This window comes from Muntiacus reevesi, chromosome 2 (genome assembly GCF_963930625.1).
Source record: "Muntiacus reevesi chromosome 2, mMunRee1.1, whole genome shotgun sequence".
Lineage (NCBI taxonomy): Eukaryota > Metazoa > Chordata > Mammalia > Artiodactyla > Cervidae > Muntiacus > Muntiacus reevesi.
In genome coordinates this window covers 198,776,899-198,801,068 of record NC_089250.1, presented here as the reverse complement: position 1 = coordinate 198,801,068, position 24,170 = coordinate 198,776,899, and the positions used below count along the sequence as shown (strand labels likewise).

At 44.5% G+C, this 24,170-nt stretch overlaps 1 protein-coding gene across 1 annotated transcript in view; it reads right to left on the bottom strand.

The window, feature by feature from the left end:
• Window positions 1–3,356: 3,356 nt before the first annotated feature.
• OTOA (otoancorin) overlaps window positions 3,357–24,170 on the bottom strand; it is a 66,039-nt gene continuing 45,225 nt past the window's right edge. Inside the window, exons 22-28 of the mRNA XM_065920321.1 lie at window positions 19,894–20,081; window positions 17,936–18,091; window positions 10,580–10,722; window positions 10,209–10,345; window positions 9,605–9,702; window positions 6,222–6,417; window positions 3,357–3,837 (exon numbers count right to left, since the gene is read on the bottom strand). Coding sequence (XP_065776393.1) covers window positions 3,767–3,837; window positions 6,222–6,417; window positions 9,605–9,702; window positions 10,209–10,345; window positions 10,580–10,722; window positions 17,936–18,091; window positions 19,894–20,081 — 989 coding nt within the window. The 3' untranslated portion in view covers window positions 3,357–3,766. The remainder of the gene's footprint in view (window positions 3,838–6,221; window positions 6,418–9,604; window positions 9,703–10,208; window positions 10,346–10,579; window positions 10,723–17,935; window positions 18,092–19,893; window positions 20,082–24,170) is intronic.

The window sequence follows — 24,170 nt, the reverse complement described above, 5'->3', positions numbered from 1 at the left end:
TACCAAGAGGTCAAATCACACAAGCACGTGTAAGACGTCTGCTGGAGGGATGGTGTCCTGTCTGCTCAATGGCCAAAGCCAAAGTTAGCAGGTGGGGAAGCAGACTCTACCCACTGAGATGCACAAGGAAGCCATGTGGCAAAAGCTAATAAAGGGAGTGTTCCTTTTAATAAAGGAATATCCTAATAAAAGGAGTGAGCAGAAGAGTTGGGAACCACTGTCTAGCTGCCCCCGACACAGGAGTGTTCCAGAGGGTCTCGGAGACTGGAAGGAACTCCTCAGGGCCAGAGGTCTCCTGGGAAAGGACAGTTCCTTCCCCCACATTTCATTAGCAGGCATTTTGTTGGGTTCGTAAAAGGCCAGGATGAAGGTGAAGGCAAATAAGGTCTTCACCTGCCAGTGAGTTGCCAAGATTTCAAGGATCAGACAGGCTATGTCCCTTTCTGAAATAATCAGTTCCTGGGACAGGAAAGACAGAGAAGTGGACAACAACCCTCCTGAGGTGGTTGAGAATCCCAGGAATTGCTGGACATCCTGGATGGATTTGTAGCAAGGACACTCACTTCAAGAAGGTTTCAAGATTTGGACTTTGAAGACGTGCCACTTAGACACTGCGTGGGCTGGAATTCTGCCAGGCCTCCCTGTTTATTACATATATGCTTTATAGGGAGACAACAGAGATGTGTTTAAAGGAGGCAAGGATGGACAAAGAATTTTTAAGGACAAAGAAATACCTAATATTTAATATCAAGTTGTTTACTGCCTCTTGCATGACAGCATTTCTTCAGTAAAGCCAAGTAAACATACACTCACACATGTTCACACACGCACCAACTCACAGCCACCTTTCATTGGCAGTAGAGCCCATCCCAGCCGCTCTGGCTGAACCCCTGGGTACCAGATCTAGAGGGAATAGCTTAAATCTAATCCCACTGGATGGCAGACTGAAGGTGCAGAAAGACTCCCAGCCCCCATCAAGCTTGAAGGCAGGGGATCTGTAAAAGGATCTAGCTGAGCAATGTTCAAAAATTTGAATAACCACTATGGCACAAGCCCTGACCGATCAGAGCCAGAGCCAGCACACTGTGACCCGCAACGGCACCCGCCAGGCACCGTGATCTCTGCAAACAGCTGGGGGGAGCTGCAGCAGGTGGAGGCTGGGAACCCGACAGCACCGCTGACATTGAAAAGGTGAACGGGAGCTGTACCTGTGGTGTGACCGCTGCTTTTCTGCGTGCAGAAGGCTGCACACTTCAACCCGAGACTCCGGGGGTCCTGCAGGGCATAAGCTGGATTTGTCTTCCTGCCTGAGGCAATCACCAATTATATGAGCTGTGAGGCAAGCTGGCCTCCCGCCAGAGGAGGAGGGGAAGGGATCTACAGAACCTCTCTCTGATCTAACTCATTAGAGAAGTTCAAGAATATCCATCCTGGAGGCAGCAGAGGGCGAGACAAAATGTCAGAACCCAAATCCTCGCTATCTGAGAGGCCTTAGACAAGAGTTCCTTCATCTTTCTTGGGTTCAGTCGCCTCATCTGGAAAACAGGAACCAAAAGCATCCACCTGGCAGGGTCGGGGGGATGATGACATGAGCTAAGGATACACGCAAAGACCTCAGAGCAGCGCCTGATGCATACTGGACCTGCAGAACAGGAGCCGTTACTGTCACCCACGATGGGAGGAATGACCCAGAAACTAACCCAGAAACAAATGATCAGAAGCCAAAGTGAGACGCAAAGCTACTTGGCATTGGCAGCATGAAGTCTGACTCATAGGAAGTTGTGGTTGCCCAGGATAATTCAAGGCTGGAAGAAAGTGGGACTACTAAGCAAGGTCCAAGGCCTCTCTGACGGGAATCTGGGCAGACACATTCTCACCCAGCACCCCGCTCGAAGCAGCCGGTCCCGCCCAGCTAAACTGGGGCTGGAGTTTGTAACCAGATCCATGATCTGGGCTCCAGAAGCAGCCCTAGCAACCACTTCCCCACCAGGATGAAAGAAAATCAGATCAGACCCCAAGTAACACCTACAGGGCCACACCCTCCACACCCCAGTCTATTATGACCAACCTAGACAGCATATTGGAAAGCAGAGACATTAATTACTTTGTCAACAAAAGTCCGTCTAGTCAAGGCTATGGTTTTTCCAATGGTCATGTATGGATGTGAGAGTTGGACTATAAAGAAAGCTGAGTGCCGAAGAATTGGTGCTTTTGAATTGGTGCTGTAGTGTTGGAGAAGACTCTTGAGAGTCTCTTGGACTGCAAGGAGATCCAACCAGTCCATCCTAAAGGAAATCAGTCCTGAATATTCATTGAAAGGACTGATACTGAAGCTGAAACTCCAATACTTTGGCCACCTGATGCAAAGAGCTGACTCATTTGAAAAGACCCTGATGCTGGGAAAGACTGAGGGCAGGAGGAGAAGGGCATAACAGAGGATGAGATGGTTGGATGGCATCACCGACTCAATGGACATGGGTTTGAATGGACTCTGGGAGATGGTAATAGACAGGGAGTCCTGGCATGGTGTGGTTCATGGGGTTGCAGAGAGTCGGACACAACTGAGTGACTGAACTGAACTGAATAACCACACATGACTTCTGAAGACCAGCCAACCTCCACAACATCTACCTGTACTAATAACCAGTACAGTACAGGCCCTGACCAATCAGAGACATAGCCAGCACACTGTGACCCACACACCAGTACCGTGATCTCTGCAAACAGCTGGGGGAGTTGCAGAAGGTGGAGGCTGGGAATCCCCCCTCAAAAAAACTCGCCACCTTAAGCTATGTCGTGAGAAACAACTTTGATGGCTGAATTTGAGAAGGCATAACATCCAGGAGGCAGCAAAGCACACCTTCCTGAGCTCTGCCTTCCTGAGCCAAAGGTCACGAGCATCTTGCAAGTTTCCAGAGGTAACTCCATCCCAGCCTCCAAAAGGACTGGGCCAATGTGTGTATTTCCTCTGCCATGCCATAATCACAGGAGTGACTGACTTACACAGTGTATTTTCTTTTATTTCAACCCATCCCCAAAGCCCAGAGCACTTAAAACCCAGAAGAGCCACCACCTCCACCAAGAAAGGTATATTTTTGAAAGTTTAACAGCCATTCATTCAGCTGACTCCCAAGGAAATGGAAGGTATCTGGAAAGGGTATTTTAAAATTGATTTAACGTTGAGCCATGTTAAATGTTTTAACTTCCAAGCAATGCAATGCCCACCAAAATATCAATTAGTCCCAACAATCAGGCAGGAATATCGGCGTCTATTACGGGATTCATTTATTTCAGCTCTGCTAAATATCTAAGAAGGAGAAATCCAATATGGCCTATATCTCCGAGGAAGGGAAATTAAAACCAGAAGAGAGCCAGATCAGGTCTTGGTGAAATCGGGGCTTAGGCCTGCACCCATCACTGGTTGGCATCTCCCTCTAGAGAGAGGGTGTTAACTTGTACTAATGTTTTCATGCTGTTGACAGGAAATGCTCTCCCCTCCCCAGATTTCCAGTCTTCAAGCTGGAAAACTAGGGAGACTGAGATGAGGTCTCCCTGCCGAGGATTCAAGCCAGTTTAAGAAGGTGCAAGATCACATTTTATTAATTACTCTTCCTTTAGTGCCTCTTCAGTTCCAAAGTACCAAGGTCTCCTTGCCCTCGTTGAGGCTCCGAGTTGGGGTGGGGGACTCCCACCCTCTGTAGGGTCCTTGGGGTCTGCAAGCGCTTTGGCCAGCTGCTTCGACTCCAGGGCGATGCACAAACACCACTCACCACACGAGCTTGGGCATCAGGACCAGGAGAGGGTAGCCCAGCCCAAGACCCCCGGAGACCCAGGCTCCTACAAGGAAACAAGACAAGAGTTCACAGGAGGTCTCAGCAGCCCACAGAGGGTGGGCACATGGCACCAGTTCCCTGCACCTCCCCCTCACTAGGTCTTGGCTTGTTCAACCCTAAACAAGAATAATGACCCCAAATAGCAAGGGGCGGGAGGGCAAAGTGTATGAGACTGTGTGAATTAGCAAGTACCAGAACTGCCTTCGGAGAAGGCACTGGCACCCCACTCCTGTTCTCTTGCCTGGAAAATTCCATGGACGGAGGGGCCTGGTGAGCTGCAGTCCATGGGGTCACTAAGAGTCTGACACGACTGAGCAACTTCACTTTCACTTTTCACTTTCATGCATTGGAGAAGGAAATGGCAGCCCACTCCAGTGTTCTTGCCTGGAGAATCCCAGGGACGGGGGAGCCTGGTGGGCTGCCGTCTATGGGGTCGCACAGAGTCGGACACAACTGAAGCGACTTAGCAGCAGCAGCAGAAGCAGCAGCGGAAGTGCCTTAATCACAGGAGTCACCTGTGATTGGAGATGGCTAAAAATGCAAATTTGGGGATCTTCCCCTGCAAATTCTGATTCAGCAAGTCAGGTATCAGGCCGGGGGATCTGGATTTTAAGTATCACACCCAGGTGGTTCAGATAACAAAGCAAGTTTAGGAAACAAGATTAAGTGCCTGGCCCCCAGGAACAGTTCATCTGGCTACCAGGACCAGCTCAGGCTGGTGGGGTGAATGGAAGGAAAGAGGCACTGGGCTTCTCCTGCATCAGAATTTCCAGATGCACCGACCCTCTGACCCCCCAGTCTCACTTGGAAGAGTTTACCCTGCAGATATACTTGAACAGATGCAAAGTATATAAAGTCATTCGCTGCAGCATTGATTGTAACAGTATAAAAATAGAAACAACTGAATTATCCTCTATAGAGATCTAGTTAAAGACAGTTACAGCATAGCCAGAAAACCAAGAACTGCACGGCTCCTAGATATGGATATGGAACTGTCTCTAAGGTAAATTTTCAGGTGAAAAATGCAAGTCACAGGACAAAGTATATAATAAGCTTTTGTAAAAGTGCAGAGATAATCTATGGATGTGCATAGAATATCTCTGGATAGATCCACAAGCTGGTAACATTGGCCGCTCTGAGGAGGGGAACTGGGTGACTGTGGAACAGCGGGTGGAGGGTGGATGTTTCACTTCACACCTTTTCAGACTTTTCATATTTTAAACAATGTGCATTGTCTATTGTGTGCATTATATAAGACCCAAAACACTGCAACATTTTCAAAAACCTTTTACATGTATGCAGATTATATTTAGACGAAAAAGTTTAAAGATAGTAATAAATCAAAGGGCATGGCTCCCATTTGCAGAAATTGGGCATCCTCCCATCCCCAAGGGGGGGGGGGGGCACCTGGAGATGGTGAGGCCCCAGCTCTCTTTGGATTCTGGATATTTGCATCTGCTCCTGCCTCTACCTGGGACACTCCCCACTGGCTGGGTCCATCTCTCCAGCTGGGTTTGCAGCCTAGAAATCAGTCTTCAGGAGGTTTCCACAGCCGCTTCCCCTCCCTGAAACCCAGGAAGCTGCCTCTCCCCAGCGATCCCTGTGTCCCCGCTCCCAGTACCCCTCGTATTGCCTCCTGGTCGCCTGGGTGCTGGGGCTTCCGTCACCCCCACCCTGGACTGGGAGCTCCACGAGGACAGGCTTGTTCACAGCTGCCTCCCCAGAGCCGAGCACCATCCTTGGTCCAATGACCGTGCTCACTAAAGACAGGAGTCATAAACAAGTGTGAGGGCGAGGGGAGGGCATGTGAGATAGGCAGGGAGGGAAAAAAAAAAACCGGGAAAGAAAGCCACCTCCACCCCCGACTCCTCAGCTCAGCTCATTTCTTCCTCACCACCACTTCCTTCTGCTGCTTTCCTTCCCTGGTCTTAATCAGATTTGAAATCTCCTTGTTTATTACGAGAGAGCCTCCCCTGCCTTACTCACCAGCTCCTACTGCAGGCTTAGCACATAGTAGGTGCCCAAAATATATCGCCTGAATTTATTAATCCTGGACGGTGAGAAGGACGGAGGAGCAAAGGAACCACTGAAAGGGCTTAAGTCCTGAGAAACTCTGATTCAGTGGGTTCTGGGTGGGGTCCGTAGGGCTGGCAATTTTTAAGAGCTCCCCTCCTCCCAAGACATGCAAATGCTCCGGAGTTGACCATTCTTTATATATGCTTGGTACAGACTATGGGTTTTTCTCTGAATGCAGAATCTTCAAGGACCGTCCGAAGACCCCACCCTGAATTTTAGGATCCTTCTCGCCGCCCCCTGTCAGGCGGGGCGGGCCGAGAGACGAGGAATGGGGATTAGGAGTGGGAGTGGGGCTGGGTCTGTCCGGCTCACCAGGAGGAGACAGCGAGGAGGGGGTCCGGGCGGGGCTGGCGCTCGGAGGCGCGTCCAGCCAGGAGCGAGTCTTGGCGCCATCTAGCGCCCGCTGGAGGCTCTGCAGCTGCACCATGCTGAGCTGCCGGCGCTGCGCTGGGGTCACCGCCGCCGCGTTTTCAGGGCCCAGGGAGGCGATCTGCTCGGCCGACAGCTCCTGCAGGGGGGAAGCGGACAGCGCCCTCAGAGGCGCCCCTCCGAGACTTTCCCAAAGCTCGGGCATCGGCCCTGGGCCCGCACAACTTTGCAGTACCCGTGTATCTCTCATTTGTGCTCCTCTTGAGGATTTTTCCTTAAAATCAGATCACTCTTTCACTACTGACATAAATGTATGATAAAATGGAAAAAAAAATTAATGGCAATTTCCAAAAATGGAAACTTAGGATGACTTGCAAGAAGTACTAGTTTAAAATATGCCAGAAGAAGTAAAACAACATTACTAAATTCTAGCTAGATCTGTTGGCCAACACTGTCTGATCCTGGGGCCTCTTTTAAATATATATATATATATATAAGCTCCAAATTGAGATTTCCCCCTTGAAGTAATCAGTAGTAAAAGAGAGTTGATAAGGCGACTTAATGTTGTTTAATGCAGTGCAAGTCACCCTGCCCACAATGCTTCAAGTCCCCCACCGGAGAAACCCTGATGTGGTAGAGAAAACACACATCTAAAGGGCAAAGCTTTTAATCTGTGTCCCAGCTCTGCCACCCACTAGCTGTGTGACCTTGGGCAAGTTTCATAGCCTCTCTGTGCTTCTGGACTAGATATGGGATGACACAGAGAACTTATCTCCTATGTGGATTCTCAACTCATCACAGGTGAGTCCGGTAAGGGTTCTACAAAGGGTAAGTGCAGTAATCTATTAGTGATGTGTGCCATAGACACACAGCAGTGGGAATTCTGCTCAAGGGCCCTGAACAAGATGTTTTCTGCAATCACTTCTGGCTTAGAGGACTCGGTGACTAGTTCCAGTGGGTGTGAAATGAGATGGGATATCAGGTGCCTCTAAAGTCACCCTGCTCATTTTCTAAGGGCCCCAAAGATTCTGAGGAAGGGGGTTCTGCTCTTTCACCCTGTCTTTGCTCCTTCACATTATTCTTTCTTGTCGGGGTTGATGTTTCCCTGGAATCATGTCATTCCCCTGCTTAGAACCCTTTCTGCCCCCTCTCCAGGACGCAGTTCAAGCTCTTTACACAGTAATAAGGCCTTCAAGCTCTGGGTCCTGCCCACCTCTCCAGCACCCCACCCCCATTCCTTGCTGGTACCCTTCACTCCTGGAGAATGGGCAGCCGTAGGTATAATCCCCAGGAGGCAGTACATCCTTCCATCTGGAACACTGTTCCTCCTTCTCACCTATCTGACTTGTCCTGCAAAATTCAGCATCACCTCCTCCCTCTCACCAAACACACACACAGAGCAGACATGCACTCCTGGCATCTACCATTAACACAGAGTCTGTATTATAAAAATTATCTATTTTTCCAATGTTGCTGCTTGCCACCCTAGGCCTATTAAACTGTTTCAAAAAATAAATTCAAAGTGGTTCCAACATTTAATGATCAGATGTCACATGAAAATGAGACTTCAGGATTCTAAAAAAAAAAAAAAACGGAAGATCCGGCAGCAATGCTAGGTCCCACTGTCACACTGCATCGCATCCTGTGCCAGAGATGAGAAGCAGCCTTCCTAGCTTTAGACTGGCTCTCCATTTCACCTTAGTCCCTACCCAGGCCACTACATTCTTTTGTTACTTTTTCAAGCCCCTGAAGGCACTGCATTATACACCTTCACCGGTGCATGCCATGTGAACCTAGTCTGGTAGCTACACCCTAGCACCTAGGCTGAAGCCTACCACAATGTAAGTGGCTGCTAAAATTTCCAGAAAAAGTAAACTGCAAAGTACGTTCCAAACAAGACCAGGAGAGCATGCTCAGCAACATGCCAACTTCAAGGACCAAGCCGCCTACCCCATGCAGAGCCCCCAGAAGAGAAGCTCAATGGCCTTTAAGGACAGCTACTTATTTATTTCCCCCAAACAGCTTTCCTGGGAGCTCAGCTGGTAAAGAATTCACCTGTAGTGCAAGAGACCCCAGTTTGATTACTGGGTCAGGAAGATCTTCTTGAGAAGGGATCTAGGCTACCCACTCCAGTATTCTTGGGCTTCCCTGGAGGCTCAGACGGTAAAGAATCCGCCTGCAATGTGAGAACTGGGTTCAATCCCTGGGTTGGGAATATCCTCTGGAGAAAGGAACAGCTACCCACTCCAGTGTTCTGGCCTGGAGAATTCCATGGTCTGTTTAGTCCATGGTCACAAAGAGACTTCCACTTTTCAAACAGAGCTCACACCTGGTCTGTGCTGGGAACTGTTCTTGGTCCTGAAGTGGTTCAAGATCTGTTCTCTGTCTTAAAAAGAACCAATGAGTGGCATCATGGGAGCTTGTCTAGCCTGGTGTGCCTTATCCAGTTTTGGTGGAAAGAATATGTTTCCAAGTTACCCAGCAAACAAGAACACCAGAGTCACTCTTCATCAGAGCAGACTGCCGCCACCAAACCCTCTCCTAATCTTATACGTCTGCTTCCCTATCCTCAGATCCACTTCAACCCTCTCAATTTTTTCCATAGCTGTTTACTACATATCCTATTGTGGCTTTCTTAATTCTTTTCTTTAAATCAATTTAAATGTTTCGCTTAAATTTATTTTAAAAAGAAATGTTAATGGAAATGTCATCCCTCATCTACAATTCTGAAGTCCAAAAAAAGTCTGAAACCTGTAAGTTTTTTCCAAAGTTTAAGACAAACTCATTTGCCAGCAAAATCTGACCTGAATTGATGTGAAACCATTTATAGTCTCTATTTATTCCAATTAGTGTGATTTGTCACAGATTTCTTCATAGAAATATTAATGTACTTGCTTACAAGGTGATTCCCCCAGACATTGCTGAAGGTGTTCATTTACAATACTGTAGATTCACAGAGTGATCTTTCTAAACTCTGAAAAATTCCAAATTCTGAAATATATCTGCTCCCAAGGGTTTGGGAATAGAGAATATACACCTGTCATACCATCATAAATAGGAAATTAGTGCCAGTGGCTGTGAGGAGAGGGAAACCATAAAAATAGACACAATTTAAAAATAAGCTAAAAATTAAAGAAAAATACTTTAAAAACAAAAACAGCTAAAATTATGTTGTGATCCACCCATTGTTGGCATATAGCTCTCCTCTGGCCCTATTAGCAGAAGCAGGTTGGCGGTCCCTAGAATCCAACACCCACCATCTGGCTTCCCTGTGTGATTTGAAATGGGGTCAAGCTCCCATTCTCCTTGAGGAACTGAGTACTTACTTTGAATATCTCATCAGGAAGGCATTTGATTGCTGATGGCTGGAAATATGGCATCAAATCCTTATCAAGCATTCGGAGCTCTTCTTTAGTTAATCCAGCTGGGGAGAAAAAGGAATCAGAGGGTTTAATTCAAGCCATCAGACTCCGTTTGTTTTATTAATGGCACTGCGTAATGTACAGATCTGCATGTTCTAGGCAAACATCATTCCTTACAAAAGGTCCTGAAAGTCACACTGGGGAGTTAGGTTCCTTAATCAACCCAGGAAAAAATATGTGGGTCACATTAGCCCTGATTGGTCTCCTACAAGGAAATTTATGCCCAGAAGGAGCTTCACTTTACACAAATTTTAAATTGTGTATAAATCTATTTCGGAGCCAATTAGATAACATGCTAAACCACTTTAGCCACACAGAATTACCAAGAGAACTTGTTTAAAAAGCAGACTTGCAGACCCCACCCTCTGCAACTTGAAGTCATGAAATCTAGGTTCCACCATAACTCTATGGATGTTCACTACAGGTGGCCAAGGATTGTGCTGTTTGCTTTTGCCCCCAGATTTAAGGTTGGAGAGGGGGAGAAAGGCATGCTCAAGGTGCCTCTTACCTGCAATGGTTCCAAGCTCCTGCAAGACAAATCTGGACCAGTCAGTGGGCTCCCCAAACACAACTTCTGCCTTCCTCTTAAACTCCGCCAAGACCTGGGGACTGCAGAGCAGGGTCCCGATTCTGGCCACCACCACCCTGGTCACAAGGGAGGGATAGAGTGTGAGCCTAGGAAACTCTCCAGCCAAAACAGATATGCAAAAGGTAGGTAGGCTCAGCACCGAGAAAGGATCCAGCTAATCTCACTCCTTATTTTATCCCAGAAATGTTGCAAAGCAGCAGGAAGCAGAGAACATCTTGATGAATAAATGAATGAATGAATGAACCAACAAATCAATCATTTGCCACTCTGTGCACTAGTATTTTGGTTACCTGAATTCCAAGATCTTTATAAGTGAGATTTCGGTGATGTTCATGGCACACAGCATTGCACCAAGTCCTACCAAGTGGAAGCTCTTCAGATCCTGGACACTATAGCCTGAATCCTCCAGAAACCCTTGAAGAATGGATTTAGCCTATAAAAATGTGGAAGGACAAGAAATGAACCATCCAGGGATGATTAAGACCCCAAGATCCAAGGGGATGATGGAGCCAGCTCCTGACTGATTGCTCTCACTTCTCCTCTGGACATATTATCCATTCCAAGCATCCTAGCCACTCATCCAGGCTAACCTCCTGATGGTGCTGCTTCTACTGAGTATGTCCCCTGATCTATGGAGGCATCTTTAGACCATGAAGTTCGTGTATCCTTCAACATTAAAGACATCGGTACCTTGGGTCTGTGTCTCCTGGTTTATTCCCCTCATCATTCGTGACTTTCAGATAGTTTGGTCATTTAAGTTCTTCTACATTAGGATCCAAACTTTTCCAGCATCTGTTTTCACAATTTTCTGATAAAACCTTGCAATTTTCTGCCTTTACACCTTTACTCAAATCAGTGCCTCAATCTGAAATGCCCTTCCTACATTCCCAACTGTTAAAATCCATCCTTTTATTTGGGAGTTCAAGTCAGATGTGACCTTCATGAAATCTACCCTGAAATAGGTTTGCCTCTCACTTTTCAGTTCCAGGGGGTAGTACATTAAATGCTTTGGCATTTAAAACCACACGGGAATCTTTCCAATTAGCTTTGGTTTTAGGGGTTGATGTGTAGTGGAGGATCCCCTTAATTTAACATAGTGGCTACTCATTGTTCATGACTTTCCCTGGTGAGCCAGCTCTCCTGCACTCTTACTTTATGTGGTCCAATTGGAGCTAACTGCATTATAAGTTCCAGGAGTGATACTGTGGTCCAGTCCTGGCCAGCCAGAATGTCTCTTAGCCTGACCGTAGTGATTGGTTCTAGATTGGGCATGTGATCCAGTCAAAACCAACCAGGACTTTGGCTGGAGCAACTAGAAGAGCTGAGCTTTCTTTACTCTGGACTGGACCTTGGAAGACAAACACCTGAATCTGCTAGAACTCACCACATGGAAAGAAACTGCCTCTGAACAAAGCCAACACAGAAGAAAGCAGGGTCAAAAATGGTGAGAGATTCCTGACAACAGTGTTGAAGCCCCCAGATCCAGCCATACTTTAATTCCACTCTCAACATCCTCTGTGATAGGAGTCAATAAATTCCATTCTTTTTAAAAAAAAATTTTATTGGAGTATAGTTGATTTACAACACTGTGTTAGTTTCAGGGGCATAGCAAAGTGAATCACTTATATATATATGCACACATATATATACACACACATATATATACACACATATATATTGATATATATATATACACACATATATACACACACATATACATATCTCCACTCTTTTTTAGACTCTTTTCCCATATAGGTCTTTACAGAGCATTGAGTAGAGCTCCCGTGCTACATGGTAAGTCCATAGTGAAAAGTGAGTGTTAGTTACTGTCATGTCACATTCCTTGCAACCCCATGAACTGTAGCCCACCAGGCTCCTCTGTCCATGGGAATCTCCAAGCAAGAATACTGGCATGGGCCATTCCCTTCTTCAGGGGATCTTCCCGACCCAAGGATCGAACACAGATCTCTTGCATTGCAGACAGATTCTCTACCATCTGAGCCATGAGGGAAGCCCTATAGTAAGTCCTTTCAGTTATCAATTTTATATATGGTAGTGTGTACATGTCAACGCCGGTTTCCCAATTTATCCCTCCTCCCCTTTCCGCCTGGTAACCATAGTTTGTTTTCTGCATCTGTGACTCTATTTCTGCTTTGTAAATGTGCTTTCATTTGCACCATTTTTTTAGATTCCATATATAAGTGATACCATATGGTATTCTTCCTTCTCTGTCTGACTTATTTCACTCAGTATAAGAATCTCTAGGTCCATCCATGGTGCTGCAAATGGCATTACTTCACTCTTTTGATGGCTGAGTAGTATTCCATTGTACCAAATCTTCTTTATCCATTCCTCTGTCGATGGACATTTAGCATGCTCCCTTGTCTTGGCTGTTGTAAATAGTGCTTCAGTGAACACTGGGGTGCATGTATCTTTTTGAATTATGATTTTCTCTGGACATATGCCCAGGAGTGGGATTGCTGGATCATATGGAAATTCAGATTTCATTTTTTAAGGAAGCTCTATACCGTTCTCTATAATGCACCAATTTACATTTCCATCAACAGGGTAGGAGAGTCCCCTTTTCTCCACACCCTCTCCAGCATTTATTGTTTGTAGATTTTTTGACCACTCTCAGGTGATACCTCACTGTAGTTTTGATTTGCATTTCTCTAATAATTAGTGATGTTGAGCATCTTTTCATGTGCTTTTTGGCCTTGTGTATGTCTTCTTTGAAGAACTGTCTGTTTAGATCTTCCATTCGTTTTTTATTGGGTTAACAAACTCCGTTCTTGCTCAAGTCTCTTTGAGTTGGGTTTTCTGTCACTTGTAACTGGATGAATCCTGATTAATTTCATCTGCCTATGTTAGATTTGAGGAAGGACCCAAGTCAATCCCCTAAAGATGAGCTGCATAATAGTGTGGATTGTCAGGGATCATGGAGACAGATTATAAAGATTACAAAAGGACCAGAGCTCACAATGCAAAGGTAGGGAGGGGACATTCGAGGATGAACATCTCCTGAGTGGAAGTGGAAGAGCCACAGTGAATCTTCCCATCTCCCTTTAATGTCAGTCCATCCCATCACACAATATGGATCACTCTAGTGTTAAGAGAAAGTGTTGGCAAACATTGTGAAACGTTCCAATGGGATTCCACTTTTTAACACGGCTGTTGCCTTTCTATCCCTCAGGTCTGTTTAAATACTACCTGCTCAGAGAAGACTTCCTGGATTCTCCCATCCCAAGTAGCTTCCCTCCCCACTATTTCCATGAGAACCTTGTCCATCTTCTGCTTATCCCCTATCAAAAGTTGTTCAATGTTTCCTCTTGACAGCTCAACTTTTTGTCTGTATCACCAAGCAGAATCTCCAAAGATGAAGACCCTATCCAGCTAGTTCACTACCATATTCCCAGTACCTGGCATAATGCCTAGCCCACAGTAGGGTACATTATGAATAATAAGTACTTTTTGAATGAATGCATAGATGAACATCTGAGTGAGTGATTTACAGAAGCCATAGGCAATATATATTCATTTGAAATGACATCAGATTATTGCCTCTCTAATCCAATCACATGATGGATTGGCTTCAGAGAGATTTCCTACATTTCTGCAAATCAGATTGGTCAGTGTCTTCATGAAGTTCCCCTCAATGATTACAAAGCTCACAGGTACTATAAGGGAATTTCAGTTAATACTGTGCTTAGATTTAAATGTCCTTGACTGAATGGAAATGTGCATCTCAAATAATAACAGGTAATATTTATTGAATGCTTACTGTATGCCAACACTCTTTTGACCATTTATACATATTATCTTTTCTAATCCCCACAACCCTAGGAAGTAAATATTATCTCTATTTCACAGATGAGGAAACTGAGGCACAGAGAGGTTAAGTAACTATGCCAAGATGCCAAGGTAATGCCAAGTATGCCAAGATGACTTGAATGACTGGTTCTAGGATTACAACCCAGGCAGTCTGACTCCAGAGCCTCTACTCTTAGCCATTGAAGATGTTTGGGGATGAAGGAGTGGTAGAGATTCAAGTTAGCTTTTGAACTTTTCTTATTAAGTCTTCATAATCAGGTTTCACTTGTTGACTCATAGCAATCTGTGCTCCCCAACTATCAGGCATGCCCATTTTAAAATGAAAGTGCAAAAATACAATTCAAATAAAATTACTTTGAAGATGTGATATTAAATTGTTTTGCCACTGGAACCTGGAAAATGCAAGCTCAGCCTGCAAGGTGATAAGCCAAAATATATTTCCTTGAATGACTGGGCCAGTGTATCTGTAATGATTCCAAGACAATTAATACCAACACTTTTAGGCAATATTAACCGCTGAAAGTGAATAGCTATAAGATTTCAATCTCTCTGTTCATCCCTCTGGCTTCTATAATAGTTTTTTTCCTTTATATTGGTTTTTAAGCTGAACTATCTGTTAATGCAATTCCGCCAGGTCTGACTATTAATCTAGAAACATGCATTTAAGGGTTTGATTGGGAGCTAAAGTTGAGGAACTGACTGCAAATGATATATGCAAATGTTAGGTTTTCATATCCCCTTCAAACATATTGATAAATCTCACTGCCATCCATGGGAATTGAAAATTGGTACAAAGGGAAAGAGATACTGTAGTTTCTAAGTTGGAGATATTTTCCTGTTTTCTCCCAGGCTGCAAACAGAATGATTTTAATATTGGAAGTGTGATGTGGCACTTCTTAAGCCAGTCAAAACCAGTTTTAGAGTTACAGAACCCCAGGATTATAGAACGTCAGAATGGAAGGATCTGCAGACTGATGGGGCAGGGGGAGGTCCAACCCGCTCATCTTGCAAATGAGGCAAGTGTTAAACTGTGGAAAGAGGGGGTGTGATGGCGCCAATATACTGACGACAACAATGAAAACAACTAATTGTTTTGACTACTAGGTGGCAGGCATTGTTCACAATGAAAGTGAAAGTGAAAGGCGCTCAGTCGTGTCCAACTCTTTGTGACCCCATGGACTGTAGTCCATCAGGTTCCTCTGTCCATGGAATTCTCCAGGCCAGAATACTAGAGTGGGTAGCCTTTCCCTTCTCCAGGGGATCTTCCCAATCCAAGGATCAAACCCAGGTCTCCCGCATTGCAGGCAGATTCTTAATGTCTGAGCCACCAGGCAAGCCCGTTGTTCACATATTTAACATGTATTAACTTACTTCAACCTTCGGGCCAGGACCTCCACGTTGCCCAACTCCGGCGGAGCACAATTCACCCTGTGTTCTATTTGAATGTTGCCACTCAGAGTCATGACACAGCAATCCTGATTGCAAGAAGCTCATGAGAGTAGGGGACATGCCTTGGTTTTGCCTGCCTAGTATCCACGCTCCCCTTGATAACACCATGCTTTTCCCTTGGTGAACCACCTGTATTCATTTCCTTTTGCTGCTGTAACAAATTACCACAAACTCCGGGGCCTGAAATGACATGGATATATTCTATTATAGTTCTGGGGATCTTAAGTCCTAAAATGGGGCATCAGGGTGTGTTCCTTTTGAGACTCTAGAGAGCATTCATTTCTTTGTCTGTTTTAGCTTCTGGAGGCTGCCTGAAGTCCTTGACTCAGAGCCCCATCTTCGATCTTTAAACCAAGCAGCGCCGCACCTTCAAATCTCTCAGTGACCCCTGCCTCCACGGTCACACTGCCCTCTGTATCTGGGGCCCTCCTGCCCCCACCTCCATCACTAAGGACCCTTGTGATTACGTTGGGCCTACCAGGATAATCTCCCACTGCAAGATTCTTAAACTAATCACATCAGCAAAGTTCCTTTTGCCACATAAGGGAACAAATTCATGGGTTCCAGCAATGAGGGAGTGGACACCTTTGGGGGTCATTACATAGCCTATCACACACACGTTCCCTGTTCTCAGTTCAGATGGTCTTGATGAGATGGATTCTACTCTCTGATGTGTGCCAGGCCAACCCACATATTCTACTTCTGACCAGATTGTTTAGGACCGGGCAATTGCAAGATTGATGGCAATGCTGGGGCTGTTTCAAAAATTAATGAAATAGAAGTGCTTTTTTCTGGGGTTGCTAATTACATGATATATAAGCCTGGTGCTGAAAATAACAGCTGAGGGGAGGGCCGCCTGAGAACCAAGTTAACACAGCACAGCTAAGACACCACTTTCCAGCAATGCAGTGGATGAACTTCCTACCCAACAGTAACATATTCTGGGAAGAAGTCCTTATTTTGCCCATGAAGGATTCACTGACACAGGAATTGCCCTCTCACCATAAACTGAAAAAAGTAAATGATATGACTCTACTTAGACACTGGACAACAGGAAGCACAAGCCTATAATACTGAAAGAAGGAAAACAAATCAGGTGACCCCCACATTGCCCTTACTGTCTGCCCAGAGGCAGTTTCCAGGCTGTGGAGCAGGAAAGGGAACCCAAAAAAGCCCAGTGGTCAGGCTGAGTTGAGGATACAGACAGCCCAGTCCAGAGAGGCCAGAGATCCTAAAATTTGTCAGGCGAAGTACTGGAGAGGAAGGAATTGCACAGAGAGGAGATGGGGTCCAGAAGCCTACAGAGAGGTCTTAGCAAGTCTGGCTGAGCACTGATCACACACAAGGCGTGGGAGTCCACATAAATATCAAAAAGGCATCAGAAAGCAGGAGGCCAAACAATTCTCGGAGCTCACATGGAGCTGGGAAGAGTTCACATTCCCACCAGCCCTAGAGAAGAGATCTTGAAATACACAGAGCATTAGATGGAGTCCTCAGAAGAATCACGTCTCAGTGATGGGGATAAATTAACCACTGAATAAAGCTCATTCTAGATTCACCCTTATAATGCTCAAAGGGAAGCCTCAAAATCATCAAACTGATCTAAAAGTAATTGAAGTGTATGCCAGAACAAAGCCTAGTACTCTTCAAAGCAGAGCAACTAAACTGAGTGCTCAAAGATGTAAAATTCACAATGCCCATTAGCCCATTAAAATTTTTAGACTTACAAATAGGAAAATATGACCATAATTAGGGGGGAAATTAGCTAACAGAAAGACAGTGATGAATTTCCCTGGTTGTCCAATGGTTAAGGATCTACCTGCCAATGCCGGGGACATGGGTTTGATCCCTGGTTTAGCAAGATCCCCATATGCCTAGGAGCAACTAAGCCTGTGCACTTCAACTACTTAAGTTCAAGAGCCTATGTCCCATGTTCCACAACAAGAGAAGCCATGGGAAAGAGCAGCCCCCACTCACAGAAACTAGAGAAAGCCCATGAGCAGCAGTGAAGATCCAGTGCAGCCAAAAATAAAAAGAAATGACAATGGTGATGAAAGACTTTTATTTTTTTTAGTTATTTTTTAAGTCTTTATTGAATTTGTTACAATATTGTTTCTGTTTCACGTTTTGTTCTGTTTTTTGCTGTTAGACATACAGGATCTTAGCTCCCTGGCCAGGGACTGAACCCACATTTCATGTACTGAAAGTGAAGTCTTAACCACTGGACCATGAGGGAAGTCCCCAGCAGCAAAGACTTTTAAAGCTGCTATAATGACTAATGTAAGTATGCTCTAGGATGTAAAGGAAAATATACACACTATTAAGACAGGAATAGAATATTCAAGAGATCCAGCATGTCTACTTACCTGCCCTGGGGTCCACTCTGTCTGCTGGCTGAGGGATGCCACGGTATCGATGGAGCTGAGATCCAGCTGCTCCAGCTCACTCTCATTAAGAGCCAGAGCAATGCGTCCCAGGGAAACAATATGGTACTCTCTCCAGTAAGAAGGCACGTCCCAAACCTTCAGGTGGAAAAAAAAAAAAAAAAACAGATTAGACTGACCCTTCTGATTGTGGTTTCCCTGATAGCTCAGTTGGTTAAGAATCCACCTACAATGCAGGAGACCCTGGTTCAATTTCTGAGTGGGAAAGATCCCCTGGAGAAGGGAAAGGCTACCCACTCTAGTATTCTGGCCTGGAGAATTCCATGGGGTCACAAAGAGTCAGACATGACTAAGCGACTTCCACTTTCACTTTTACTGACTGTATTTGAAACTGACATGGGGTAGATTTCTTTAATATATAAAGTTCTCTTATAAATCAATAAGAAAATGATGACTATATTTTTTAAACAGACAAAAAACATGAATAGGAAATTCACAAAAGAAGAAATAAACATATGAGAAAAGTTGTCTCAGTCATATTAAAGAAATGTACGTTAACAACAGTCAAAGAATACTAAGTTGGCTGATCAAATTGACAAAGAGTAAAAACAATGATCACTTATGGTATTGGAGAGATATGGGATAAAGGATGCCCTCATTTGTTGATGTTAAGAATGTAAATTGGTACATGCTTTTTAGAGGGAAATTTGGCTACATGCATCAAAAGCTTTTAAAATATTTATACTCTGATTCAGAAATTCCATCTCTGAGAATTTAGCCTAAGTAAATAATAAGACAAGTGCCCAAAGAAATATGTATAAATATGTACATTGAGGCATTAAAAAAATAGTCTAAAAATCTACCAACTAGTTATATAAATAAAGATCAACCATAAAGTAGGATATTATGTAGCTATTTAAAATGCTGATATAGATTTATATTTCTGATATGTAATAATATGCACTTACACTGTTAGTGTGGAGAGGAAGCCATTGAATAGTTGGTGAGTATGATACTATTTTTTGTAGAATATATATGTGAGATATATGAAATACATGTATGAAATATTTAAATATATTTTACATGCATACACAGAAGTCTGGGAAGCTTCGGGTGAACATACCAAAATATTAACAGTGCTTCACGCTCAGGCGTGTCCGACTCTTTACAACCCCATGGACTGGAGCCTGCCAGGCTCCTCTCTCCATGGAATTCTCCAGGCAAGAATACTGGAGTGGGTAGCCATTTCCTTCTCCAGGGGATCTTCCCAACCCAGGGATCGAACCCAGGTCTCCCGCACTGCAGGCAGACTCTTTACCATTTGAGCCACCCAGTTATCTCCAGGTAAAAGATTGACTGACTTTCTCCTTTATTATTTTCTGACTTGTCTACAATAAATTTGGATTACTCATATGAAAAACAGAGTTATCATTTTAAGGAATTTAATGTCTTAACCCCACAACCATAACTACATCGCCCACAACGATCTTAACAGCTGAAACAAGCCACTCAAGGGAATCTTTATAAAGATGGCAAATTACTTCCAGTTCTCTTTTTATTCCTTTCTGCTCAGGTGAATTTGCCACAGATTCTGAGAAAACCTCCTGCAAGCAGCAGTAGGGTTCTCCAAGTGGAGAAAGAAAAGGCATGATTCCTAGAAACCACCTCAGGCAGAGGCACCAGGGTATCCACAAAATTTGATTTACGGGGCATCCTTTAGATGCCAAGACATTTCATCCCATCCTCGACAGAGCCCTGAGAGGGAGGAGCTGGAGCTCTCTCAGGCTCACAGATCACAGCTCTGGCTCAGAGAGGACGCAGTGAGATTCCAACAAAATGACCCAAGTGCAAACTCCACGAGACGGGTCTGTGCACAGCGGGGCTGGGACCTTGGGCTGGGATTCCCTCTGTGAGGGCTTCCTGCCTAACGCGGGCTTCACCTGTACTGCCTTCTCCTTCAGCTTCCTCAGCTGAGCCAGGCTGAAGCTCCTGACGGCCCCCAGCAGCTCCACGCTCCTGACAAACGTGTCCTCCTCCAGGCAGAGCAGGTCCTCAGGGGCCCAGCAGGCATTGGCTTCGGCCAGCTTGACGATGTCATCGAAAGAGGGAGCCACGATGCCATGGCAACCTGAAGAATAAGTGACATGGAGAAGGAACAGTGGAAAGAGAATTTCAGGAAATGTGAGTCTTTTCTCCTCCCCCAGCCCCCATGATCACTGGTTGCAGTAACTTTATTTTTTATTTATTTACTTATTTACTTTTGGCTGTGAGCCCTGTGGGATCTTCATTCCCCAGCTAGGGATCGAACCCGGGCCCCTTGCAATGAAAGCGCAGAGTCCCGACCAGTGGACCGCCAGGGAATTCCCTGAGTCTACTTCTTTATTAAAGTGAGTAATATTTTTCTCCAAGCAGATTTACCCACGAGAAGCAGTGTAGGGTAGAGGCTGAGCCCAGGCACCCAGGGACCAGTTTGAATTAAACTTCTGCCGTATCTTGCTAGCTCTGTACAAAGCCACATGCACACAGTAGAAGCTTTGCATCATTCTGACTGGTCAATAGTAGGAGCCGTTCACTGCGGTGAGCAGTTCTGGCTTTAGATTCAAATCCAAAGCTATTTAACCCCACTGTGCCTCATATTCCTAGTCTATAAAATGAGGATAAAAATGTTGAATACCTCACAGAATTTTTGTGAGGACTAAACGTATCATTACATATAAAGCCAAGTATACAGTAAGCACTCAGTACATGTTAGCCATTTTTATTATTTACACTACCTGTCATAGCTGCCCCATGCATTTGAGTTTGCAACCCAGAGTTAAGAGTTAGGGCTTCCAGAATTATGAGGAAGATGTGCTCCTAAGTGTGGAAACGGAAGATAACCTGCCTTCCATAAAAGTCTTGGTGGAGGCTGTGGCCTTTCCATCCCAGGAGAGAAGAGAAATGGGTCTGTTACATTTTCCTTGGCAACAGGAGAAACCCATTCGTCTCGGTCGTTTAATAAGCTGAACCTTACCTAGTCAAACCATTTACTCACCAATACACAAATGAGATCCTGTCTTAGCTGGCCCAGATGTGCACAACCTAAGAGAAAACCAGGCCCCTTGTCTTAAGAGGAGTCCTGGATTTCCCATCTTAGTAGCTGACAACCCCTGATGCTGACAGGCTCACCAGCACCACCCAGGGCGGGACATATCCCAAGCCCTGTGCCCACACCCCTCTCACTGCATCTTCGATGGAAATTCACTGGACATCAATCAAGAGGCAAAACTGGACCAGGTCAAAGGTACACGTCTAGTGCTCAAACATCTTTATCACAGCCCACTTGTAGACGATAAAAGACCTGTCTCTCCTAGACCCCCTTGGCCCCGCTTTCCAATGAAAGCAGGATCCAGTGAAAGTACAGAATGGAGGAGAAAAGAATGGTTTTAAAGTACAGCAGGGATTTGGTGTTATCACTGCTGTGTTTCCAGGGCTTAGAACGGGGCCTGGCACATAGTAGGTATTCAGCAAATATTTGTTGAATGAATCAACACACACAAAAAAATTTACCCAAGTGAAACCAAGTAGTGGTTCTGCTAATCCGTTAGTCACTATAATCACAGCAGCAATCAATACCCAGAAACCAAAGAAAACGCCAACTAAGCACTGGAGGTAAGCGCCCCCTCCCCAGGTGAGAGAAGTCTTACTTTCTTGTAGCCACGGGCACAGAGGAGGAGTTTATAACAACTGGACTGTTGGGCCGTGAGGGCCGTGGGGGCTAGTGGTGATCTTCACCTGCTTTGGGTTCCGTTCCAAGAGCTGCCATTTATTAGCTCTGAGACTTCAGCCTAATCTGAGTCTCTTGAAACTTCATTCCCTCTGTCAAGAGTGGGAGCGCCCATACCACCCACCCCACAGGACAGAGGTGAGGACCCGAGGTGAGCATCAGTCCGACTGTGACGCTGCCGCGCTTGCTGCCCCGTGAGAGCCTCACCTTAAGATTTCCTTCACAGGGAGCCAAGGCTCCACTCCAGCCACACCGCCCTTCATTTCTCCTTCCTCCCCCAGTCCTGTCCACTCCTCTGTCCGGAGAAGCTGACTCCGCATGTCCCCTGGACCCGCTCCCAACTCCCTTGAGTCTTTCCTCAAATGTCTTTTCAAATTACAACCCCGCACCCCACTCTCTGACTCCTGTCCTTGCTTTAATTTCTTTTTAAAAATTTTCTTGGAGGAGAGTTGCTTTACACTGTTATGTTATTTCTGCTGTACCACTAAGTGAATCCACTGTATACACATATATATACACATATATCAGTTCAGTTCAGGCGCCCAGCCATGTCCGACTCTCCACAACCCCATGGACTGCAGCACACCAGGCCTCCCTGTTCATCACTAACTCCCGGAGTTTACTCAGACTCATGTCCATTGAGTCGGTGATGCCATCCAACTATCTCATCCTCTGTCGTCCCCTTCTCCTCCCACCTTCAATCTTTCCCAGCATCAGGATCTTTTCCAATAAGTCACCTCTTCGCATCAGGTGGCCAAAGGATTGGAGTTTCAGCTTCAGCATCAGTCCTTCCAATGAATATTCAGGACTGATTTCCTTTAGGATTGACTGGTTGGATCTCCTTGCAGTCCAAGGGACTCTCAAGAGTCTTCTCCAACACCACAGTTCAAAAGAACCAATTCTTCGGCACTCAGCTTTCTTTATAGTCCAACTCTCACATTTATACATGACCACTGGAAAAACATAGCTTTGACTAGACGAACCTTTATTGGCAAAGTAATGCCTCTGCTTTTTAATATGCTGTCTAGGTTGGTCATAACTTTTTTCCAAGGAGCAAGCATCTTTTAATTTCATGACTGTAATCACCATCTGCAGTGATTTTAGAGCCCCCAAAATAGTATGTCACATATAAATATATATATATATGTGTGTGTATATATGTGTGTGTGTATATACATATATGTGTATATCTGTGTGTATATATACATATATATGTGTGTATATGTGTGTATATACATATACATGTGTATATACATATATATGTGTATATGTGTGTATATAAACATATATATGTGTGTGTGTATACATACATATATATATGTGTGTGTGTGTGTTTATATGTACATATATATGTGTGTGTGTATACATATATATGTGTATAGGTGTGTGCATATATACATGTGTGTATATATATACATATACATATGTGTGTATATATACATATATGTGTATACATATATATGTGTGTATATACATGTGGGTATACACATATATGTGTATATACATATATGTGTGTGCATATGTGTGTATACATACATGTGTGTATACATGCATGTGTGGGGTGTGTATATACATATGTCTGTGCGTGTGTGTGTATACATGCATATATGTGTGTATATGTGTGTGTATATATACATATATATGTGTGTATAGGTGTGTGTGTATATATATGCATATATGTGTGTATGTTTATATGTGTGTGTGTATACATACATATATATGTGTGTCTGTGTGTGTGTGTATACATACACATATATGCTATGCTATCCTAAGTCACTTCAGTCGTGTCCGACTCTGTGCGACCCCATAGATGGCAGTCAACCAGGCTCCCCCATCCCTGAGATACATACATATATGTGTGTGTGCGTGTATATATGTGTGTGCATATATACGTGTGTGTATACACATATGTGTGTATGTGTATATATACATACATATATACATATGTGTGTATACACATATATACATGTGTGTATACATATGTGTGTATACACATATATACATATATGTGTGTATGTGTGTGTGTATGTACATATATATGTGTGTATTTCTCTTTTTTTTATTTCCTTCCCAGTCAGGTCACCACAGAGCACCAATCAGAGCTCCCTGAGCTGTATAGTAGGTTCTTATTCATTATCTATTTTACACATAGTAGTGTATATATGTAAAGCCAAATCTTCCAATTCATCCCAGCCCCTCTTCCCCCTTGGAAGCAACCTAAATGTCTATCAACAGAGAAATGGATAAAGAAGATGTGGTACATATATACAGTGGAATATTAGCCATAAAAAAGGAATGAAATTGAGCCATTTGCAGAGACACAGATGGACCCAGAGACTGTCATATAGAGTGAAAAAGAGAAAAACAAATATTGTCTCTTAACACACATATGTGGGATCTAGAAAAATGGTGCAGATGAACCTATTTGCAAGCAGGAATAGAGACACAGAC